The sequence below is a fragment of the Strigops habroptila genome, chromosome 6 (genome assembly GCF_004027225.2).
Source record: "Strigops habroptila isolate Jane chromosome 6, bStrHab1.2.pri, whole genome shotgun sequence".
Taxonomy (NCBI): Eukaryota; Metazoa; Chordata; class Aves; order Psittaciformes; family Psittacidae; genus Strigops; species Strigops habroptila.
In genome coordinates, this window is record NC_044282.2 from 62,451,679 (window position 1) to 62,475,177 (window position 23,499).

The following is a 23,499-nucleotide window of genomic DNA, read 5'->3' on the forward strand; positions in this document are numbered from 1 at the left end:
TGTGCCTCTGCAAAGGAAAACTTCTTCCCACTGTGTTAGGGACATGCAGGAGCCTTGCTTGGATGGTGGGTTTCAATCCCAGACACAGCTGAGCCATCACAGTCCCCAGTTCCCAGGCAGTGACAGCCCCTTGGGGGTACCTGTCCCTCAGAGGGGTTTGTGGCTTTCCCTTCTTCACAGGTACCCGGATGTCCCATGTCCCTGCAGACACCAACACCATCTCGGAGGGCTGGGAGCCAAAGCAGCTGGAAAGTGCAGCTGGGTGTAGCAAACTTCAGCTGTTCCTCCGGCCAGAAGGGAGCTCGTCCCTACTCGCCAGGCAGGAGCACCCCATTATTTCTACTTTGTCCTTCCCTTGTAACTGACCCTCGCCCCATGTCAGGAGCATACATGGGGCCCCATGTGCAGGTCCCATACAAGCCATCACTGTCCCCATGGGATCTGTTGCCTCAGGCTTCCTGCACACCCAGGAAAGTCCCTGGTTGCACAGTCCAAATGAGCAAGGGAGGGGATGTGGGAAACTGAGGCAGGGGAAGCGGCTCTCCCCTGTCTTGCCTGCACATCCGTGGCATGTCCCTGAACCACAGCTGCACGGAGCAAAGCGCTGCTTCTGCCCCACGGCATCGTGGCACCAGCGTGGGGCAAGAGCTGAGTGGAGATGCAGCAAGGTAAATTCAGTGTCCATGCGAGCAGCCAGCTCAGAAACCAGCCCAAAGGGGGTCCCATAACCCACCTTCCACCTGACCACGCTGACCACAGAGCACGGTTTGCAGGCTGCTGGTGCCCTCTAAAGGAAGAAGCAAAGGGAAGAAGTCCGCAGCACGTTTGTCCCCAGCGGCAGCAGGACAGACACCCTGCTGCAAGAGAGATGTCTTCTGCTTTGGAAACAAGGCATAGAATTGTTGGGGGGTGAGGGAGGCTGTTTCCACCAGCAGCATCAGCCCAGCAGCCTGATCTCATCCTTGTTCTGATTCTTCCTGCGAGGTATCAGGGCTACAGAGTGAAGGTGCCTGATCATCAAACCTCCGATGAGCACAAGAAAGCTGCAGAAACCCTGAGAAAGGCTTTAAGGGTATCAGCTTGAGGTGGTTTTAATTTGCTTCTTGTCCTAAGAAGAGTGGTACAGCTCTAAGTAGCCAAAAATATACGTGCTTCATCAGGATCGTATTATTCCTCAGTTCCCCATGGTTGTCACTCCGGCACATCACCCACTGCTGGGGCCAACCCATCTGCTGCATAATTATAGAATGATTTGGGTGAGAAGAGACCCTAATGCTCATCCAGTTCCAACCCCCTGCCATGGGCAGGGACACCTTCCACAAGACCAAGTTGCTCCAAGCCCCATCCAACCTGGCCTTGAACACTGCCAGGGATGCGGCAGCCACAGCTTCTCTGGGCAACCTGTGCCAGGGCCTCACCACTCTCACAGGGAACAACTTCTTCCTAAGATCTCATCTCAATCTCCCCTCCGTCAGTTTAAAGCCATTCCCCCTTGTTCTGTCCCTACAGGCCCTTGACAAAATATGCTGAAAATGTCTCCATTTGTCTTTGCATTAAAGGGCTACTGAAACAGGGTCACCAGAACTGGCTATTCAAAATATGTCCTGGAAAGGCCAAGGTATTCTTGGTGCCTTCACTGGAGTGCCAGGGAGGTGGAGGGAGAAGTAGCCAGAAAAGTGATTGAAATGTTCCTTGCCTCCCTTACACAGGATGCAATAATTTCCAGCGCAGTTTAAAGCTTGGAAACCCACCGTGATATTCTCAGGAAGGTTTCTTCACAATGAGATTCTTTTGCATCTGTTTTCATTTGCTTTCCTGTACTTAAACCCTAGAAGGTGTATTCACGCTACCCTCTTTTCCCTGCCTGCAGATCACTCCTGCCACGCACCACTTGAGGATGTGCCAGGCAGTGACAAAGCATGTCCCAGGCTAAAAATAGACCCCACGTTGGGTATTTATGGTAAGATCACCTCTCCTGCCAGCTCCCTGCCAGGCAGCCCTGCCAGAAGACCTGGTGACAGACAAGTCATCTTCTCAGGACATGGTTTGATAACCGCTGTCTGCTCCCACCATGTTTAATGGACCAGGGGGAAGAGGGAGAGGTTTCCCCATGATGGGAATCACCTTGTAGGGTTTGGTGCTTGGACCGTGCCAGGCATGAATTAAAGACCAGGGCTTTCTCTGTGTGCTGAGGTGTCTGGAAGGATGAGTCCATCTTGGAAGTTGTAGCCAGAGCAAAGAAAATAAGAGAGATTTATTTGCAGCACTGGCTTTGGTGTGCGGGGGAGCTGCAGGGAGCTTCAAGGACAAGGTTATGAAGCTCCTCCAGCATCTGCAGGGAGCAGGGTTGCTGGTGAGGGGCTCAGACTGATGGTGAGGAGCTGCAGAAGGCACTCACATGAGTGTGAAAAGGCAATGAAAAGGCAAAAAAGTCCTCACTTGGCATCTAAAATGTTGAACTCTGAGTTGGATGCGGTCCAGAGCCATCAGTGAGGGAAGATTTGGGTAGGAGCTGTGAGCCTGAGAGAACAGGCAGAGGTGCTCCATGAACCCCAGCAACCCCCTCAAACCCACAAGAGAGCTCCTAGGAGGAGGGTGAGGGCTGAGGTACCCAAGCCCCACTGTGCAGCACAGGAGGGTGGACAGATGCTCAGGTGCCACCCCTGCAGCATCACTCTGGGTGCCTAAAAGCAATTTCAGGATCAGACCCTGGGCCTGGAAGGGGTGACCCATGCGAGCGGCTGATCTCCACCCAGCCTGTCCCTTTTCACTAAAGATCTCAAACTTCCTGTTTAATTCAGGGCTCCAATGTATGATGCAGCATCCAGACTAGGGACACCTCAGCAGCCACATCAGGGTCAACATGCAAAGCCCTTCCAAGGAGACAAATGAAATTTGGTCAAAATGGTGCCCTTAGTGAATTTTGTCTTATAGTTCAAATAAACAGATGTCTCTTGCTGTTTGGCCTTTGCACCATTGGCTCAAACTGACTTTTTTCCTTGTGGCTGCTGCACACATACTCTCCCCACACCGTAAATGCTGCTTGGTTGTTCTTGGCCTAGGAACAAGCCCTACAAAACACGCACAACTCTGTCTCACCATGAATGATGACCTGGCAGGAGTATAAAGTGATTTTAGTAATGCACTAAAATATGTGAGGACTTTTTCCCTGTTGTGTTAAACCCAGGCTTTTGAAGTGCTGCAGTAGTTAGTCCCCATCAGCTTGCTCTAAGTGCATGAAATGTGCTGGCTGAGGAGTGATGAGGAGATAGATAAGTTTAAAAGGGTTATTTTACTTCAGATGTCAGTGAGTGGGGGGAAAAGTCAATAAAAAGCTATTAAAAACCCCCCTACCTCTGGGTTTCCAAAATAGCTGCTACAAAGAGCCCCTCATTGCTGGGGTATTTTTGTGTTTCGAACCAGGCATGAAATCAGACAGGAGGCTGGTTATGAACTAGATGAGTAGGAAACAACCCCGGGATGTGGCTGGAGCTCCTGACTCTGCCCTCACTCTCAGCAACTCCGAGATGGGATGGGAGATGGAGCTCTGCCCAAAATGGTGCAGAGAGGGGTCAGGGCCCCTTCTCCAGCCCTGTGGGCAAAGGGCACAGGCTGGCACCCAGAGAAATGCTTTTCATTTCAGAGGTAAGCAGATGACTCTCCAACATGGGCACAGTTTGCAAAGTGGCTAGTGGCCCAAAGGCACCATGTGCCTTTATGGATGGGTGGCACATGGGGGCAGAGCCCTTGTTGTCAGCACCAGTGACAGACTCTGTCCGTGCCCTGCCATGCCATCCACATCCAAAATCACAGGAGAAAATATGTCTTCTCAAATAAATTAAGCAGGGCTAAGGCTGTGAACTGCTTCTTGCCTACACAGCAACACTGTCTTACTGGCAGCCTTGTCTTCATTACCCTGTATGATTTCATGCTGTCCGCAGGCTCATCACCCTGTCTGAGATCACTAGTGACTACACTGGAGTCCATGTGGTCCTCTTCCCCACCACTGTAACTGGTGATCCAGGTAAGAGGGTCCTGGGTGACCTCCCACTGCTGTGAGCAGAGCCTGGACCGGGGCACAGCTGCCTTTCCACCCCGGTGGATGCAGCAGCATGCACGGCCAGGGGCTGAGCAGGGGCATTTTTCCTGCCCAACAGTGACCCCATCAAACTGAGCTAATCCCCTGCCTGTCCTCAATCTCTCCTCAGCCCATTGCTCATCCCGAATCACAGGAGGAGCTGTATGGTGGGCAGCTGCCCCTTCTCCTTGGAGGCCATGAACAAAGAGCATCCCTGCTGCACACAGGCAGGTCCTCATGGCACACAAAGCTGGAGTGTGGTGGTGCATTTCTTCTCCCCCACCTCCTCTTGGCAGCTCTACGACCTCAGGAAATCCAGTCAGGTCATGGCCTTTGTGTTATGAGTTGGGCAGTGAAGCGTCCCTTGTCAGTACCAGGCACTCGTGCATAGCTAAGGCAGGAGGCACTGACTGTAGGAGGGACGACTGTTGCCTGGCCAAGGTGGGAAGAAAAAGTGGGGATAATCAGTCATCCCCTGACAGCCTTGGAACATTCCTCACCTTGGTCATAGCCTGAGTGGAATGGTACCATTGTTACTGGAATTTTGAAAATTCCAGTAATTACCAGCTTGGATTGTGGCCAGGGTGGAAATTTACTGATGGCTAAAGTAAATCATCTTGTGACAGTACAAAGAGTGGTCTTAAGCAAGGCCCTCTGAGCTCCCTTGGACCACAGCGAGCCGTGACAACATCTCCCTCTGAGCAACTCTTTCAAGTTTGGATGACTGTCACCAAGAGCTGATGATGGAGCCTGAGCTGAAGACTCCTCACTCCTCCTTGCCCCTGGAGAAATGGTGAGACATTTGATGTGAATATTTCACTGCACTCAAGTGGAATTTTCAACAGGTATACTTTTGTACATACATATATACATATACACACACATACATATATATACATATCTCTTTGTGTCTGTGTGCATGTGTGGATCAATTGATTTAGACACCCTATAGCAAGTATAGTGTGAATGTTATCACCTCAGATCTATAATTAAGTCACTGTTGCTACTGCAGTAGACCCTATCGTCTCACTTTGTAAGTGTTAAAGTAGTCAATGATGGACCTCAACTAACTTTTGTGATCCACCTTAAATTGTGAATAACTTTAGACAGCTGCTGGATGTTGTGATCCTCCTTAGAGCTGCAGACTGCTGCTAGGTCAAAAGTGTAAAACTCCCATCTGTGGTGAGTTGGTACTTTCACAACATCATATCAAGATCACCTTTTACTGATATCTTCAACAGTGATTCTTTAGGTGACTCTGATTACACATGTAACCCTCCAGACACAAACTGTTGACCAAGTCTGGGACCAAGATAGGATTTAGCCTCACCTAAGCTCCATCAGGAGTTTAAAAAGCAAAAGGGATCCACTCTGAACCTTGTGACTCAAAGGATTTCCTTACTCTTTGTATTTCTTCCCTGAGACAGAAACCATTGACCAAGTCTGGGACTAAGATTGTATTTAGTTGTACCGAATTTCCATCAGCAGTTTAGAAAGTAAGGGGGTCTACTCTGAACCTCGTGATTAGTGGGACGGTCTTCCTTACCCTTTTGCATCTTCGGTGTCTGTAAATCATTCTAGCTTGATTCTAACTCAATTTTCCTTTGTACGTTCCGTCCATATAGTAAGTAATAGAGTGAACCTTGCCATCGAACTTTGTTAGGTCACAATTTAGAAATTCATATTAAAACTACTTTTGCTAGTAACTTTGATGATGATTCTTTGGGCAACATTAAACTCATTCGTGACACTGAGACAGCAAGCTCTTTCTCCTTTATTTTCCCATTATTTCTCTCCCAGCTGGAAAACGAGGTTTCCACCGGAGGCAGGCTGGAGGTCACCATTTAGGCTCGGTGCTCGAAATAGATGTTCCGGTTCTGTCTCTCTTCGGCGCTGATTCTCTTCCCCGAGGGGAAGGTCTGGTAGGTCTGCACGTTCAGAGGTGACACTCGCATCAAATGCCAGTGGGTCTTTGTGCTGAGCAGTGGGCTGGGGAGCAGCAGAGCACCAAGGATGGTTATGGACGTGCGGAGGTACAGGCAGGGGTCGGGACTACGGGTGTGCTCTGAGGGCACTGGGGAACCCACAGCTCAGCACCGTTAACCACGATAGAGCTGCAGAAGCAGGTGAGCTTGCGGCATTGTCCCACTAAAAGAAGTTGGATTCCCCAACGTTGGACACTGTTAAGATTCAGCTGGACAAGGCGCTGGGCCATCTAGTCTAGGTCATGCTTCGCCTAGAAAGGTTGGATGATCCTTGAAGTCCCTCCCTACCTGGGATTCTAGGATTCAGGGATTCTAGAATTCAAGGATTGTAATATTCCTGAGCCCAGCACACCACCCAAAGCCTTGATGTCACCGATTGCATCAGCATGGGTATCGCTTACTGGCAAGCACAAGAAAAACAAAGGCAGAATTGGGAGGTTTTGCCTGTGCCACATTCAGAGCTGATGCTGCAAGGCCAAGCTGCGCCCTCCTGTTTGCAATCACCCCTGACCTCCAGACCACAAATACTAATGTGCAAACAGCTCTGCTTATTGGCATTACCCACGAGTTCAGACACATATCTGTATGAGGAGGAACCATGGGAACGGGTAAGTATTTGAAGGGGTAAAGGAAAAATACAGATTGCTTTCAACACCAAAACCACTTGTGCTGCTTTGGGGTCACGTTGCCTGTCCCTCCAGGAGCTGGACAAAGTCAAATTATTTCTGTTGGAATGGGTTGGGGAGCAGCAAGGTCCTCAGCAGCAAGGAGCAGGGGTGCATAGCAGCTAGTCAGGGTCAGCGGTGGGCCTGGAGATGGTGGCCAGGGCAGCCCAAGGCCACCTGGCAGTGAGGTACATCTGGGACCAAGCTCAAATCCTGTTCCATGTTAGAGTGGAGGAGGTCCAAGACCGGGCAACCAGCCAGCTGTGGCACAGCTGCAAAGGTAGGGGCTGGTGACTCTGCAGCTTAAAAGCAGATCCCAAAAGAAAGGAGGTCCCAGCATCACCTCCAGCTTTGCTCACAACAGCTCATATCAGTACCAGGGCTGACCTTGGTGTCTGCCAGCTGAACTCCTGTAAGTGGGATGTGCTCATGGCCCCAACAGTATCTGTTTCATTCCATCCACTTTCATCTATCCTCCTAATCCCACACATTTCTCTGCCTTCTCATGAAACCTGGCCTGCATGAAGGACAGCCTCCCACTCTCCTGTTTGTATTAGATGGGCAGTGAAGGGGTGATAAGAAATCACAAGCCAGCCTGAACAGCCCCAGTACACATCCATAATGAAGAGCTTCATCCCCATCAATGAACCTCTCTTTTAAACAGCTTCACTGGCTCCACACACAAAGTTTTGCAGATTCACAGGCTTCCAGGGCTGGCCATAGACAACCTTACTGCTGTGTTCCCAGCACCACCATCATTTCCCATATTGCAGCAAGGGGGATCCAGCCACCTCCTAGGCTGTGCAAGCAGGACAGTGGCCAGTGAGGCAGAGACAGCATCCAGCTGCCCTGGTTGATGTCTGCAGTCCACTGGTACAGGTTGCCCAGAGAAGCTGTGGCTGCCCCATCCCTGGCAGTGTTCAAGGCCAGGTTGGACGGGGCTTGGAGCAACCTGCTCTAGTGGAAGGTGTCCCTGCCCATGGCAGGGGGTTGGAACTGGATGAGCTTTAAGGTCCCTTCCAACACAAACCGTGCTGCGATTCTGTATGCAAGGAGAGGAAGAGAGCTGGGTTGTCCAGCCTCGAGAGGAAAAGGCAAAGGAGGATCTTATTATTGTCTACAGCTACCTTAGGGCAGGTAGCAGAGATGAGACCATCTGGAGGATGTAGACATGTAAGAAGCTGGAGAATGCACCTTGAATTTTGAGGTGCACGGGTGGCAGGAGCAGCGATGGCACAAGTTACAACATAGGCAGATCCAGCCAGATATAAGGAAAATATTTAATCTGAAGCCCTGTATAGATGACTGAAGGGTTTGTTTTTTTCCCAGATCTTACACTCATGTTGAGCCACAGGAATACAGCACTAGAGGGCACCCACGGATTTGTGCTAGCGCTGGGTCTAGCTGCTTTTCACCCCAGCTCAACTCTCGGTCCTGGGCTGGCAGGATTGTAGGTGTCTTTTCAGCCTATTTCAGGTCCTGGGTAACCATCCCGGGAGGCCAGTGTCGTGCCCAGAGCTCAAGGCAAGAGGAAATTTGGAATGCCAGTTGAAAGCAATACTGAGTCAGCTCCTCTGCGGTTGAAGCAGGGCATGTGGGGCTGTCAGTGCCATGGTGTCCACCCAAAAGGGTGGGTACTCCACCATGCTGGGCTGTGCCACAGGGCACAACAACCAGTAGCACACGGCCCCTGGCTGTGAAGTTAGGTGATCCCAGTTGAGTTTGCCCATGGGCTGATACAAAGTCCCTCTGCTGGAGTTTGACCTCAATATTCCCCGAATTTGGGCTGGATCTGCACTACTCCATGTCCCCACGAAGTTTACTTTCTCTTTATTCTTACTGAACATTATTTCATAGAGTCATGGAATCACAGAATGGGTTCGAAAGGACCTGAAGATCATCTAGTTCCAACCCCCTGCCATGGGCAGGGACACCTCACACTAGACCATGTCACCCAAGGCTCTGTCCAACCTGGCCTTGAACACTGCCAGGGATGGAGCATTTACTTCTCTGGGTAACCTATTCCAGTGCCTCACCACCCTCACAGTAAAGAACTTCTTCGTTATATCTAACCTGAACTTTTCCTCCTTAAGTTTATTTCGATCTCCTCTGTATTCTTGGTGCTGGTGAGAAATATCCAGGTCCCTAATCCACATTTCAGCAGTGCTCTGCCTACTTCTGTCCACCTTCATGCTCCAGAGACAACAACAAGCTCCCTTGCATGGTCCAACCTCCACAGCATCCACCCTGACCACCAGGAGAAGTTGCCCTGTAATTCTCTCAGTGAGGTGTTTTGGGGCTGCTCAGAGCCGCCACAGCTCTTCTGCAAGGAGCTGAAGTGGAGGCCCAGGAGGGATAAGGAATATGCGGGAGCTTTGCTCACTGATGTCTTCTTTTTGCCTTTCAGTTCTTACGACCTCCTCCCCTTTCCAGGGCCCTGTATTGTGGAGGCACCTACTCAGCAGAGGAATGGATCCACCAGCTTGGAGGAGAGGAACTCCATCACTGCCCATGCCCAGCTATGGGGAGGCAGGAGGCGGCTGTGAGATGGGGTTGGGATTCCCCCATCAATTCATAGCCATGGTGACTTGGAGACCTCACTTCTTTGTGATGGCTTGAGTGGCCAGTGGGCAGTCTGGGGGACTCACCTTCGGCCAGCTCACAGGTTTGTTTGTTAAAGTGATGCCTTTTTCAGTGGCCACTTTGGTATAATAGTGAAGTTGCAGCCCTTGGGTCTCCTAGCCGTTCTGGTGGTGGGAAATGTCCCAGGGACCAGCAGGCCCACAGCAATGAGGAGGAGAGGAGACAGGCATGGAGGCCCCAGGATGCTGCTCCAGTTTTTGTGGAGGCTTTGGAATAAGTAACAAACACACAGCCAGGAGGATGCTTGCTTGAGAAAACACTAAAACCAACACAAAACAAAACAACTGGGATTTCTAAGTTGAGAAAAAAGCCTCAATGCCTGGCACTCTGCCCACCTATTCTTTCCTTTCAGGTTAATCTGGTTTCTTCTGCTCTCATTTTTCTGAGGACAGAAGATTTGGGTGAAGAAGAAAAGGAGGATCAGTGCAGGGCTGGCTCTCCCCAGGACCTCTCCAGTTTTAGTCCCACTAGCCCAAGCTCTGGGAATTGGGTGCCACCACATGTGAGGGACTATCCACAGGGACATTGGTACTCACATGTCAAGTGGATGTGGATATCTCTCTTTTTCCTTCAAAGGCAGCACAAAGAAGGGATGGATGTACAGCATTCCGCTCTTGTCCCGGTAAAAATCACGGTGCTGCTGGGCCAGCTGCAGATCAATGCAAACATCCAGGAATTTCAGCAGAGTTCAGTGTTCCAAGTCTTGTTTGCACCCGGATGTTGAAGGGTGCAAAGCACATGGCAATCCCCTCCCCACTCTAACCATGCAGAAACGCTGGTCACAGCCGTGCTCCTAAGCTGCCCTGCCTCAGACCCTCAGGGAAATTAATAAGCAGCATCTGTGCTCGTTTTGTTAATTTGGCAGCTTGGCTTGTGTTGCTTGTGAGGTATTTGTATTGCGCCTTAAGGTGTGAGCAAGACATGGGTCAAGGCATGGGACAAGCCTCGTGCCTGCAAGAGGGACTCCTTCAGCAAATGCTCAAGTATGGGGTTATCTCAGGGCAGGTCTCTGTCAGCAGCTCTGTTGCAGTCAAGACCCTCACCTTGTGCTGTGCCCTCTGTTACACCAGCCCTGGAGGCAGGGGGTCTGGAAGGGGCAGAGCTGGCTGCTGCCTGTGCATGGGCTTCAGGCAGCGAGCCTTGCTGTGTGCAGGCAGCAGCAGAGGGGTCACCAGCCTCCAGCCCCCAGCACAAGCCTGTGGCCACCCTGGCTCTGCTCCACAGTCCCCCATGTCCTCACCTGGTAAAACCTGCTCAGCTCCTGGGATCGGCCGCCATCCAGGTTGAAGCGGGTCTGCAGTGGGATGTGCGGGTAGACATCCTGGTCCTCTGCTCGGCATGTTGTCACCATCCGGAGACCCTGGGGGTATCTCATGGCGGCGTTCCCACAGGTGTTTCTGAAGGAAAATGATGGGTTTGGGATGCGCCTTCAATACTTGCGTGGGAAGCGTCGTTAGGAAGGGCCATGCTGAGCTCCCTTCTCCTCCACTGCTCTGCAAGATGCCTCTAGGAATCAGCACCCACCTCTCAGGGCCATCTAGTCAAAGCCATGCTTTGCCCATGAAAGGTTGGGCCAGATGATCCATGAGATCCCTTCAAACCTAGTAGTCTATGATTCTATGATTGACTTAAGCAAAACCCCACACTTGATGCCCAGCATCGCATCTGAGGATAAACTGCTGCCCAAGGGATCATGGTGGTGGCCTTCATGACCCAGGACATGGTTTTGTTTTCCTTTTTAAGCCCCATTCCTTGCGTTTTAGAGGTGCCCTGGGCAGGGAGCTGCTGCTGGCAGAGCAGGGTCCACCACATCCCTGGCTGGCTGTACGCTGAGGAATAAGAAAGGGAGCAGCTGGTCCCTCTCCTGGCAGAAAACCATTAGAGTTAGGATGAATGGGACCCCTCTATTCTGAGCACACAGCTGCCCAGCATCCAGGAAACATCAGCATCCATTTTGGCCAAATGTCTCCTGGTCGTCTCATGTTCCCAAAAACGTGGGGTTTGGGGCTGAGGACATGGTATCAAACTCAGCTCTTTCCTCCCAGGCAGCTTTCAGAGAGCTCAGGGCTAGATGAGGAGATTCTGTAGAGCATCTCAGGGGACCAAGATGGGACTGTTTTCTGCTGGGACAATCCCAGATGCCCCATAATGCTTCCATAAAGCAACCAGGAGCTCCCCTCAAGCACGGAATAGCCCCACAGATGCCCCCTTTCCAAAACATGGTGCGGGGCTGGGATTTCACCAGGACATGGCACTGGCTGTCCTGTAGAGCTGGGGAGGGCTGCACAGACTCATTTCTACCACTTCATCTGCCCCTTAAAGATATCGTGGAAGTTCCATTAGCTCTTTGCATATTCAGAGCTGAAAATCCATGTATCCCTGATAACGAGTGGTAGAACAGTAAACTGCATTTGTCCCTTCAGCCACCCCTGAAAGCTTGTAGGATTCCCAATGTGTTCCCAGAATGTGGAAATATGTCATTATTCTTCCTCTGGCTTCTCACAATGGTTGCAAGCAATCGGCTTTCCTGCAAAGCCCAAAGTGCTGAGACACTGCTGTGTTTCACAGGAGCCAGTGGAAACTGCTTCTCAGCCAAGCAAGCTCACCCAAGGCATACTGGAGTTAATTTTGCTGCAGTCTGAAATTCTCTGCCCATAACCTGAAACCAGCATTTCAGCTGGTGCAGGAGCCCTTGGCTCAGGTGCAGATCTGTATCATTCTGCAAAAGCCAGGAGAAGAAAAGGAATCTTTAAGGGAAAAAGAAAGAAATACAGCCCTTTCCCCTTGCTGCCAGGGCAGACAAAATAGAGCTGCTGAAGAATGGAGATAGGGCAAAAATCAAGGACAAACTACTTAGTGCATCCCCTGTTCAATGAGGGGCTCACAGAATCCTGTGCCTTGCGCCCACCAGCCCAAGGGGGACAAGGGGGAATGGCTTTAACCTGACAGAGGGGAGATTTAGATAGGAGCTGAGGAAGAAGTTCTTCCCTGTGAGGGTGGTGAGGCCCTGGCACAGGGTGCCCAAAGAAGCTGTGGCTGCCCCATCCCTGGCAGTGTTCAGGGCCAGTTTGGACACAGGGGCTTGGAGCAACCTGCTCTAGTGGAAGGTGTCCCTGCCTATGGCAGAGGGGTTGGAACTGGATGAGCTTTAAGGTCCCTTCCAACCCAAACCATTCTGTGATTCCACGACTCTGGGACAAACACAGCACAAAAAAAAAAAACCAACCAAACAAACAGCTTTCCCAAGAAAGTCCATCACAGGTTAGTTTTTCTGTCTGACCCTGCCCAGTTCCCATGGTGTACTGGAACCAGGAATGATGATTTGCACACAAGACTCTCTGCTCATATTTGAGCAAGATTACATACCAGGGTTTTGCTCATTTAAGATTTTTCACAAGATAAGGCTGTTAATCCTGATTTCTCTGTTAAATGGGTTCTGCTTGCCATGGCCACTGCTGCAATAATGCCATCAGGCCATCAGTGGCCAGATCCAGCACTAACAGGCCACAGCTAATTGTCGAAGCTAATCCTAATTCTCAGCACGTTTATATACCTGCCTTTGACTGAAGGCACCCTTGTTCACCAACTTACAGGACGAGAGCCATGACAGCCTGTTCCCTTTGCTCAGAGCTCTAATTTAACAGCTAAACAATGAGGATTTCTCTCATCTGAGCCTCTTGAGGCACAGGGGGGATGATGTGCTTGCGGTGACATAGCAACGCTGTTCACCTCTACTGCTATCAATAGGCCACAAACCCAACGTACAGCAGTAAATAAAAACATCAAATATATGTGCCCTGCTGCTTGCCACCCTCCACGTTGCTGGGAATACTTGTGTCAACCGGTTCAAGTGCCAAAACTGTGGGATGTGATTTAAGGGTGCAAGCACCCATGCAGCCAGGCAGAGTGGAGCCCTGCACCCATGCATTGGGCCCTGCAGCTCAGGGCATTTGGGTGTTCCTCTCCTCAGCATGGCTGAAGTTTGCCATTTGCCAGAGCAGCTGAAGAGGAGAAAAAGTAAGAGATTTGGAAGCAAATTCACTTCACAGTTAAAGTGGTGAGAGTCCTTCAGATGGGAACCTAATCCCAGAGCGCTGGATGGCTGAAAATGATGCCCTCAGACAACCAGAGGAAAAAATGTATTTATATATAAATATATATATGTAAACATATATAAACATTAAACTGTATATCTTTTACAAGCATAGTTCTGCCTGTAAGGGGGAAATGGACTCCAGCAGCTTGGAGACCAGAAGCAAGAGCGATGGATGCCAGCCACACACGTAACCCCACCAGCAAGGACCCCATGGGTGCATCTCCTGGGTGCACAGGACATGCAGCTTTAGCACCCAGGCTGGCTTTATGTCAGCAGAAAGCTGCTGGGACAGGTTTTGTCCACCCAGGGCAAGGGCTGCCCCGGGCAAGGACATCGCCTGGCATTCAGGACTAGCCCTGGCTGCAGCATGAGTCTTTGCTTACATGAAACAAAAGGAGATGTGAAAGAAAACAAGAGAAGGGCATGAAAAATGTGTGATGATGGGAAGGGGCTGGGGAAACTGCCTCAGCTGAGAGGACAGGGGGAGGACGAGCTGAAACACATCGCAGCTCATCTGGGTGAGAAACATTTGGGGTTTCTCGCTGGAGAGGAAAAGCCTCTCCGACACTGACCTCGTGTCATATGCATGAAGGAGTGAGAAAATTCACTGCTCTGTCCCTCTGTAATCACTGATACAAAAGACAACCTGTGACCTATGCAAAACCGCCTGAGGAAACACACAGACATGGGATCGCAAGGGCAGAGCAATTGAGAGATGGCGTGACTGCATTGCCTGGCTCCTGCAGCCCAGGTTAAAAGCTGTCTTGTAATAGGAAGGGTGCAGGGTGCATGGGGCAGGGTGGGAGGCCCCGGAGTGCCAGTCCAGCCATGCTCAGCCATTACCTGCTGCCAGCTGTGCTGGGGATATGGAGTGTCCCTGTGCTACAGCTGACCCCGGAACCATCACAAACACCATCACCAGGCAACGGGAGGAGCCCAGAATCCCTCCACCAGAGTCCCTGCACCCCTCTGGCACTGTGAGATCCCCTGCACCCCCAGCACCTCCTCTTAGAATCATAGAACAGTTAGGGTTGGAAAGGACCTTAAGATCACCTAGTTGCAAACCCCCTGCCATGGACAGGGGCACCTCACACTTGAACATCCCTTGCGCCCACTGCCTGCATCCAGCCAGCCCTCACCACTACACTCACACCATCACTCTCTGGCTGCACCCAGCCTGGCACCATGCCTGCACCCCTCCCCAAGAACCCCCGCATCCCTGCCCTCGCCCCTCCTGATGCAGGGGATCCAGAAATGTCCCAAGGTTTGCATATTTCAGGCTTTTGGAGTTGTTTTCCTCCAGCTCTTTGTGTAACTGGAATAGTGGGCTCTGCTCCTGCCCCAGGAGAGCAACCAGGAACCTGTCCTGGAACAACTTTGGGAAGTTGCCTATAAAGAACCAATGTAAAAAAATATAATTGCACACAGAGATCTGCACATGCTGTTAAAATAATCCTTGTAAATGATCCTTGCTTCTAAGAGGAGCTGGAGGTGCAGGAATTGGAGAGGCTGTTCTTTATTTTCATCTCAATCTAAGCTCTGAGATATTTCAAATTAAAAATAAAATTAAAGAAAAGAAACAAAATAGAAAGCCAGGGGCTTTCAGCACCCGCCTCATGCTAGGACATTACAGTGCCAGCCCTGCAAAGGTCTGCCACCCACCACCTCTCCCAGCACTGTTGGGCTCCTGCTGCCAGTGAGATGTGGATTCAGCCACCTTGGGACTGGGGAGAAGCTGGGAGGGGTTGGATCCATGGAGCTTTGCCCGGGATGGATCCCCCGTGAGTTTGCTACAGGCATGGGACACCTCATGCGGAGATCCAACACACGTCTTTACACACTGGCTCCTCTCTGCAGGGTGGAGAAATGAGGAAATCTCAGTTTGCTAATTGCACTGAATTCAAGAAAATGGGAAAACATCTGTGCCATGATAAATAAATGAATAAATCAATAGAAATTAATTAAATAAATAGAAATCCTCCACTTATGGGAGCTGCTGCATTGCTACAGCTGTGAAGTAACAAGCACAGCTCTGGCATTTCAAAAGGAGTCAGAAGGTTGTCTGGGTGTCTACGGGCTTTCAACCCAGCATCTGCGCAGCTTTCCAATCTGTCTCAGAGATTGCGATGTGAAGATATGAAACTAAATGGAAAACGATGCAAAAGGCCGAACGGACTTGCGAAAAGTCAGTCCTGCTTGACTGCCTAGGTTACTTTCTTTGAAAACTGTGGATCTTCTAGCTGGGGAACAAGAGCACTGGTGACAGGGAACCAACCATGTCCTGGGCTGCATCCCCAGCAGCATGACCAGCAAGTCGAGGGAGGGGATTCTCCCTCTCTGCTCCGTTCTTTCAAGCCCAAACCATTCTGTGATTCTATGGAAGCACTCATGGGCTGACTGCAAAATGGAAAGCCATACATTAAAGACTGAGGAAAAGGAACTGAGGGTGCCCATGGGTCCCAGACCTGCAAAGTGACAATGTTCGTGACCTTGAACATGGCCCAGGGGGTGATGTGGAGCCCCCAGTACTGCTGAGCTTATCCTGGCTTGAGGAGCTGCAGATAAGGACAATCAGGGAAGAGAGGTCCTGTCCATCAGGAGGAGATGGGAAGAGCTGGGTTTATTTAGTCAAGCAAAAGAGAGGCTGAGGGGAGAGGATTGCGCTGAGGAAATTAATCTGGAGAGAAAAAGGGGAAGACAGAAGGAGCAAGAAGACAACCATGACCAGGGTGACGCTGAGCATTAGCAGAAGGCTCCTGGCCACAAAACCCATGTGGTTCAGCAATGGCTTTCCAACAGCAGCCACAGAGGCAGAAACTTCTCAGGATTTTAAATGGGGCTTGCTTCTGGGAGGAGCACTGCACCAGGGTGCTTGCAGCTGATGTCTCAGAGACAGCAAAGCTTTGGGTTCCCCAGTGTCTTCTTTATCTGCCTGGAAATGTTGCTTTTTTGTGGGCTGACAGGGAGCCATAGTCCACACGTGTCCTCCGCAGATCCGAGGACTATAACAGAGCCTGGACTCTCCATGGATGCACCAACCAGCTCGGCCCTGCCAGAAACCCCCAGGCAGAAGTTTCGGCTTCTCTGGAAATGAGTGGGGGTCTTGTCATCACACCAGGGGGAAGACATCACTCCAGGAAATGTCCTCAAGCTGCACCAGAGGAGGTTTAGATTGGATATGAGGAAAAATTTCTTCCCCAAAAGAGTTGTCAAGCACTGGAACAGACTGCCCAGGGCAGTGGTGGAGTCACCATCCCTGGAGGTATTTAATAGACGTGTAGATGTGGCCCTGAGGGACATGGGTTAGTGGTGGACTTGGCAGTGCTCAGTTCATGGTTGGACTCAATGACTTTAAATTTTTTTTCCAACCTTAACAGTTCCATGATCCTAAGACAGAGGACCTGCTGTCACCAAGGGTGCAGAGCTCACGTCTATTCCCTGCACAGCTGCACTAGGGTAGGACACTCAATCCAGAAGATCTCATGAGGACACCTTGCGAGCACTGCTTTACACAGGAGAGTTTGCTGGTTTGCCTCGGATTCGGCATTCCCCTTTTCCTTGCTCACACTTCTCCTTACGAACAAAAACTGCCTCCACAGCATTTTCCCCTTTCTTTCAGAGACCGATATACACAAGCAGGGCCGCCCACTGCAGCACTCAAAATTACATATGATGCTACGAGCAGCTTTATCCCACAAAGCGTCAGTTCTGACAGTCACATCCCTGAAATTCTTTAAAGTGAAAGAGTCTCAACTGCAGGGGGGAACGATGGCAGATGAAGGGAGACTTGCTCTGGCAGAGCCAAGGTCGGGAAGAGCAGGGATGTGAAAGATGGAGTCTGCGAACAGAGTGGTGGAAGATGGCAGGGGACAAGAGTTGCTCCCAGTCCTTCCTCTGCTCATTCCTTTGCCCCGATTACAGCAGTCATGAATAAGTCTCTTGGATGCTTTCCATGCACCTAAAGTACACAGCAACTGCTCCATGGGGCGGTTCATCACAGGGGACTTCAGGTCCCCTCAGTGAGGGGCTAAATTAATGTTTCTGCTCTCCAGGGAGCTGTGGGGTAAGTAATACTTGTGAAGTGTTTAACAGCTCCCCAGGAAAAGGGCTGGAGAAGCTCCAGAAAGGTGCTTTGGTTTGGATATTTGCCCCTCCATGAGGGTCTCCTTGTTAGTCCTCCTCCCAGGGTCTAGCTCAGTTCTGTTGGGGCAAAGAGGCTGCACAGGGAAGAGTGGGGCCAAAAAATAAGTGAGTCCAATGGGAGATGAAGAAATGCACATTGCTGTCCCTCACGGTAAGGAGGCTCTGACACCTGCTCCATGGGCCCTGGACTTGGTCTGAGGAACATTGGCATTGCAGAAGAGGCCTTTTCGCTCCCTTTTGTCATGTCTCCCCCAACATCTCCTTTGCCATTCAGCCAGGGTTCCCCTCCAGGCTGATGCTGATGTGCCGATGGAAAAGCTGGTTCAGATGCTGCTCCTGTTCTGCAGGATTTGGAACTTCAGCTGAATATGGGAGAGAGGACCACAGTGGCCACCAGTGACCTTGCAGTCATGGACCCAGCATGGGAATCTTCAGAGCTGAGCACTGCAGACTTTGAGAATTAAATAAAGGTGCCTGGAGGAAAAGGCAAGTGATATTTCTCTTAGCAAAATCACCCACTGGAAAAATGAAATCCTGTCTATCCTCGTACAGAGCTGCTGCGTGTCCTGGCTCAAGAGCTCTCTGATAAGGGTATTTTCTACTTCTGAAAGAAGCCCATCAGCTAGGGCTGTGTAATTGTTCTCTGCTTCTCCTTTCCATTGCCCAGCACCGCTGCCCTAACAACATGTTGTCCTCAAAGCTCATGGTCCCCAAAGAACATTGTCCCCAGTGTGCACTGCCTGCAGCCAGTGGGGCACCAGGACCCTCCTTGGGGCTTCATTTGCCCCTCCAGTGGGCTCTGCCCTGTGCTGACTGCATCCTTCTGGGACTGAGTAGGTGAAACAGAACCTGCTGAGATACCTGATGGCTTCACCTCCAGCAGAGAATCATCTCCCTGTCCACATCTGCAAGAAGAAACCCCACAGTTAGTAGAATCAGAGAATCACAGAACCACAGAACCACAGAACCACAGGATGCTTTGGGTTGGAAAGGGCTTTAAAGCTCATCTAGTCAGCACTGGAAGCTGCTCTAAGGTCTCCCCGGAGCCTTCTCTTCTCCAGGCTGAACAAGCCCAGCTCTCTCAGCCTGTCTCCATAGCAGAGGTGCTCCAGCCCTTGGAGCACCTTCAAGGCCTCCTCTGGACTCGCTCCAACAGCTCCACATCCTTCTTATGTTGTTGCCTCAGAGCTGGATGCAGGACTGCAGGGGGGTTCTCACCAGGGCAGAGCAGAGGGGGAGAATCCCCTCCCTCAACCTGCTGGTCACGCTGCTGGTGATGCAGCCCAGGACATGGTTGGTTTCTGGGCTCAAACACACACTGATGGGTCATGTTGAGCTTCTCATCGACCAACACATCCAAGTCCTTCTCCTCAGGGCTGCTCTCAATCCAGTCTCCCCCAGCCTCTATTTGTGCTCGGGATTGTCCCTATCCATGTGCAGGACTGGTTTTCGTTGCTGATTTCATGAAATCATCAAATTCCTGTTGGGAGGGACTCAAGAAGCATCACTGTGCAGGTCTGCAGACACAAGGAAAGGTGATGGTTCAGTCATCCATTAAGGCCTTCTAGGAATTGGAAAACAATTTGGAGCAGGATATTTGGCACATTTATTGTGGGTATATTACTGAAAGGAGAACTGCCTTCTTCAGGCTGCGTTACTGTAGCCTGGATCCGCTCAGGCTATTGGGTTCCTGGGGATTTTACTCAGCAGCTTGGATGGCACAAGGAGAGAAACATAACACAGGAATATATACAGCTCTGTACACACAAGCATGCACTTACACAATATAATATCACCCACCATTAGCATTTAAACATAACTTAGAGCCTGTCACAGTGATTCCAGCTGATGAAAGGGGTAAAAATCAACCCCCAAGTGTGAAACCTCTGTCCGGCTCTCAGGGAACAACAAACAAAAAGGGAAAAGAAAATGACAGCAATTTTCTGTAATTAATAGAAAAGATTTTAGTGGTTTGACAAATGGGGAGGCTGATATGATTTTTCCAAGCGTGGGAAGAGAAGAGTTGGGGGAAAAAAAATGAGAAAAAGAGTTAAGAAGAGAAAATCTCATTAATTTTGGACTTAACATTCTGTAGCACCATCATAAGACTATTGCTTCAGCATGTGCAATTGGATTTATTTTAATAGAATACCACTGCTGTGGGTAATGTATACGGAGGGACTAGTTAAGGCCTGATTCTGCCATGGCAAGCGGCCCTTTCCCCATTGCCTTCGGTGTAAACCCGTAGTAAATAAGAGCAATCATCAGTGATTCAGAGGTGGGTGTGCAATTTTATTCACATGCAGCGATGTGAAAATTGCAGAGGCATTGTGGAAAACTGAAATTAGTGTTTATAAAGGGCATTTTCTCACCTTGCGCTGTTAATCACAGGCAGGCCTCTTCAGCTCTCAAGCTGGAGAGAACATTTTTAACACGCCACGCTTTGACACTCCTTGTGTTCTGTTGAATTCATTGCAGTTGGGTTCCTATCTTGCTCCTGCTCATTTTCATTTTCCAATTTACAGGTATAACGGGTGGATAAATCACCAGGGGGGCAAGTATAGATCTTCCGCCATCCTGAAGAGCATTGAGCTCTAGAGGTGTCTCAGCTAGGAGCAAACTTCACTGAGTTGTGGCATCCTAAGAGGAAGCTCATGTGTAGCAGCCAAAGGGCAGTAGTTTCTTGCACTGCTTTCAGCAGCTACAGCAGCCAGATCACAGTCAGATTTAATGCACAGTGTTAAAGACCCATGTGTATACCATCTTCTGTCTTAATTTCTTAATTCGTGCTTTGCTGTGTCTCTTTAAGTCTGGGAGTAAAGCTATGGGTTACCACTCCCCAAGAACCCTCCACCTGCGCTTTTACAGCAGGAACATCTAAATCATGTCTGAGATAAAACAAAATCAGGAAAAGAAAATACACATTCTTTACCAGATTCTTCAGGCTGGTGTTTTCACGGTGGCCACCCAGCACCACTCACCCAACTGCACAGTGCAGCTCAAAGTGATGCATCCTGCCTCTTGAGATGAACAATTCAGTCAACACTCTTTACACTGGTTTTCTTCACTTTATCTACTATCTGATATTAAGAGGTTTAAAATGAACGACATGATATAGAAGGTGTTTTCTGTGGTACTTGTGTTTTTAGGACAACATGGGTTGCTCTGAAGGTGCCTCCTAGAGACGCTGGTGTAATTTGCTTGCTTTTAAATCAAGTAAATTTGAGAAACGGAGATGGAGGAGATGAAGGCGAGGACATCTTCTGCTGGGTCAGAACAGATGAGCAGTATTTGACTGAGGGGTTTCACACAGCTATTATGTTCCACTGCAGATTTAGATAGGATATTAGGAAGAAGTTCTTCTCTGTGAGGGTGGTGAGGCCCTGGCACAGGGTGCCCAGAGAAGCTGTGGCTGCCCCATCCCTGGCAGTGTTTAAGGCCAGGTTGGACAGGGCTTGGAGCAACCTGCTCTAGTGGAAGGTGTCCCTGTCTGTGACAGGGGGGTTGGAACTGGGTGAGCTTTAAGGTCCCTTCCAACCCAAACCATACAGGACCCATCTCTGGCTCATGCATGATCTCACCTCTTGAGCTCTTGCATAGGCACCAGTTCTCACTTGCATGTCATGGACCAGCTTGGGCAGGGCATCACTTTCCCCTCCCAATATTATCACAAACCTGCCTCCTCCCGAGCCCTCAGCACACTGCTGCCTTCACCGCCACCTCCTATCTCCATGCGACAGCACCCTCGACTCCAGGCCATGCTGCCAGGAGGTAATTATGAACCTAATGAGAAATGGCACATGCTGTTAATCCCCTTTCTTCACTCTCATGCACTTATGAATGAGCATAATGATACTTTCTGCTGGCAGGATGACAGCAATCCAGGCTCTGTAACAGAACCTGGTGTGGTAGGTGGAAAAAAATGTCTAATTTCCAGTGGTTTAGTATCCATATGTGAAGGTTTCACCCTCGCTTCTCTCTCTCTGGTGATGCTGAAGCTTTCCTGGGTTCACACCTCATCACAGATGGATGTTTCCTGGAAGTACCCAAGCAGGAAAGGAAGATACGTGAGGCTTGAAGACTCTTGTGCTCTTCCTCTTCCCAAATGCATGTGTTAATCATCTTCCTTGAAATAAAGGACAACTTTAAGACCCTGGGAAAGGTGTTCATGTGCAACCCCACAGGCAAAACCCATTCCAAACTAAGCCCACAAGTCCAACTGTATAGTTACTACTGATGTCTGGAAAATCCACTTGATCCTGTTGAGGTTCAGCCCAGAACACAGCAAACACAGTGTGGAGCACACTCCAGCTTGGATAAGCGTGCAGCAGAGTGTGGCACTGGTGGCGTTCCAGGCTGGGATGCTTTGCGTTCACAGAGCACCCACACTGCCTGCACTGCCAGGGACCCTCCTGCATCCTGCAGCACTACAAGATGTACTCTATCTTCTGTCCAAACCTGGCCATGGTCTGGCTGGAGGGCTGTGATCTAGTGGCCCTACTGCCATGGCCACGGGCCAGGTGAAGTGCTCTTAGCACTCTCTCCTGTCCCCGCTGGCTGGCATCAGGGAGGCACATGGATAATAGCCAACCCATCTCTTGCACGTTACCCCAGGAGATGCTGATAACAGCACAGGACCCCCATGCTGGCTGGCCCTTGGTGGTCCCAGGTGGTAGTGGATGAGCTCAGGTCTCCCTGGGCACCCCACATCAACCCCTCCTGTTTGCAGGGCCAGGGGGTGGGTACACACCCTAACGCCAAAGGCTCCACCTGGGTGTGCTGGGGGGGGATGTTTTCGGCCTCAGTTTCCCGACTCACAGCATCATGCAACTGGAAGGGGAAGTTCCGAGCAGCTCGTTCCCCCAAGGCACCAGGGAAAGAAGGGAAGGGAAGGGAAGGGAAGGGAAGGGAAGGGAAGGGAAGGGAAGGGGAAAGGGAGGGGAGGGATGGGGAGGGGAAGGAGGGAAGGGAGGGCGGGGGGCGGTGCCTCTGATGAATAATTCAGCGTCGGAGGGAGCACTGCTCCACACACCGCACCGCGCCTCGGAGCGCAGCTGGGAGCGCGGCACCGCGCACCGCACCGCACCGCTCCACGTACCGCTCCGCGCCCCGCACAGCTCCGCGCCCCACCGCGCCCCATGGCTCTGCTGCTGCAGCTCCGCACCGTCACCGGCCTCCGCGGCAAAGCCGACCGCATCGCCAAAGCGGTTTTCCGAGGTAGGTGGGAGGGGGGAGTCCCGGGGGTCTCGAGTGGGCTGTTCCCTGCCGCCGCCTTCCCTGCCTCAGTTTCCCCACCGCGGCCGCGCTTGGGTTGGGAAGGGGGGTGCAAGCCTGCCGGCTGCAGGGGCTGCCCACCCTGCATGCAGAGCGGCTGTCCTGGGCCCCCCATCCCGCCTGCCCCCGATCTGCTACACTGCAGCCCCCATCCCCTCCCCACGGGCAGCCCTGGGGAGGGGGATTCGTCCCAGGGAAAGCAGGTGAAGTCCCAGGGTGACAAATCGCCTCCAGGACCCTGCCCCAGCCGGAGGGAGCTGGGCTCCCACCACAGCATCGGGGGCTTGGTGACGAAGCTGTGCCATCAAGAAAGTGTCGCTGGATGGGCCAGGAGGAGAACTTGCCTTGTCCTGGGGTGCAGTGTCTGCCTGGATTTCCTCTAAGGATGCTGCAGCTTTGGTTCAGATCCACGTCAGCTCCAAAGCTTTAAAGGGAAGCTGCAAAAAGAGCAAAAACTCTCTGGGGTGCATACCCTCAGCAGCAGCCAAACCTTTCCTGAGCCCCCGGGGGCTTAAAGCAGGCTTGGTGTGAGCTCACTGTGTGGTGCCAGCATGTGGGAGCCCACCGGCAAGCAGAAGTGGCTGTGGGATGGTTTGTCAGTGCCAGGAGTTGGGA

At 51.0% G+C, this 23,499-nt stretch overlaps 2 protein-coding genes across 8 annotated transcripts in view; one reads left to right on the forward strand and one right to left on the reverse strand.

The window, feature by feature from the left end:
* Positions 1–5,839: 5,839 nt before the first annotated feature.
* Positions 5,840–10,746, reverse strand: FAM166C (family with sequence similarity 166 member C). The gene is made up of 3 exons (XM_030491183.2): positions 10,612–10,746; positions 9,908–10,020; positions 5,840–6,067 (listed from the first exon to the last, which is right to left on the reverse strand). Exons 1-3 carry the CDS (start codon positions 10,744–10,746, stop codon positions 5,923–5,925), a joined length of 393 nt encoding a protein of 130 aa, XP_030347043.1. The 3' UTR covers positions 5,840–5,922.
* An 11,920-nt stretch (positions 10,747–22,666) lies between these two features.
* The window catches only part of OTOF (otoferlin), a 100,829-nt gene continuing 99,996 nt past the window's right edge, over positions 22,667–23,499 (forward strand). For all 7 annotated transcript variants that reach the window (XM_030490489.1, XM_030490490.1, XM_030490492.1 and 4 more), the window contains exon 1: positions 22,667–22,827. In XM_030490489.1, coding sequence (XP_030346349.1) covers positions 22,749–22,827 — 79 coding nt within the window. In that variant the 5' untranslated portion in view covers positions 22,667–22,748. The remainder of the gene's footprint in view (positions 22,828–23,499) is intronic.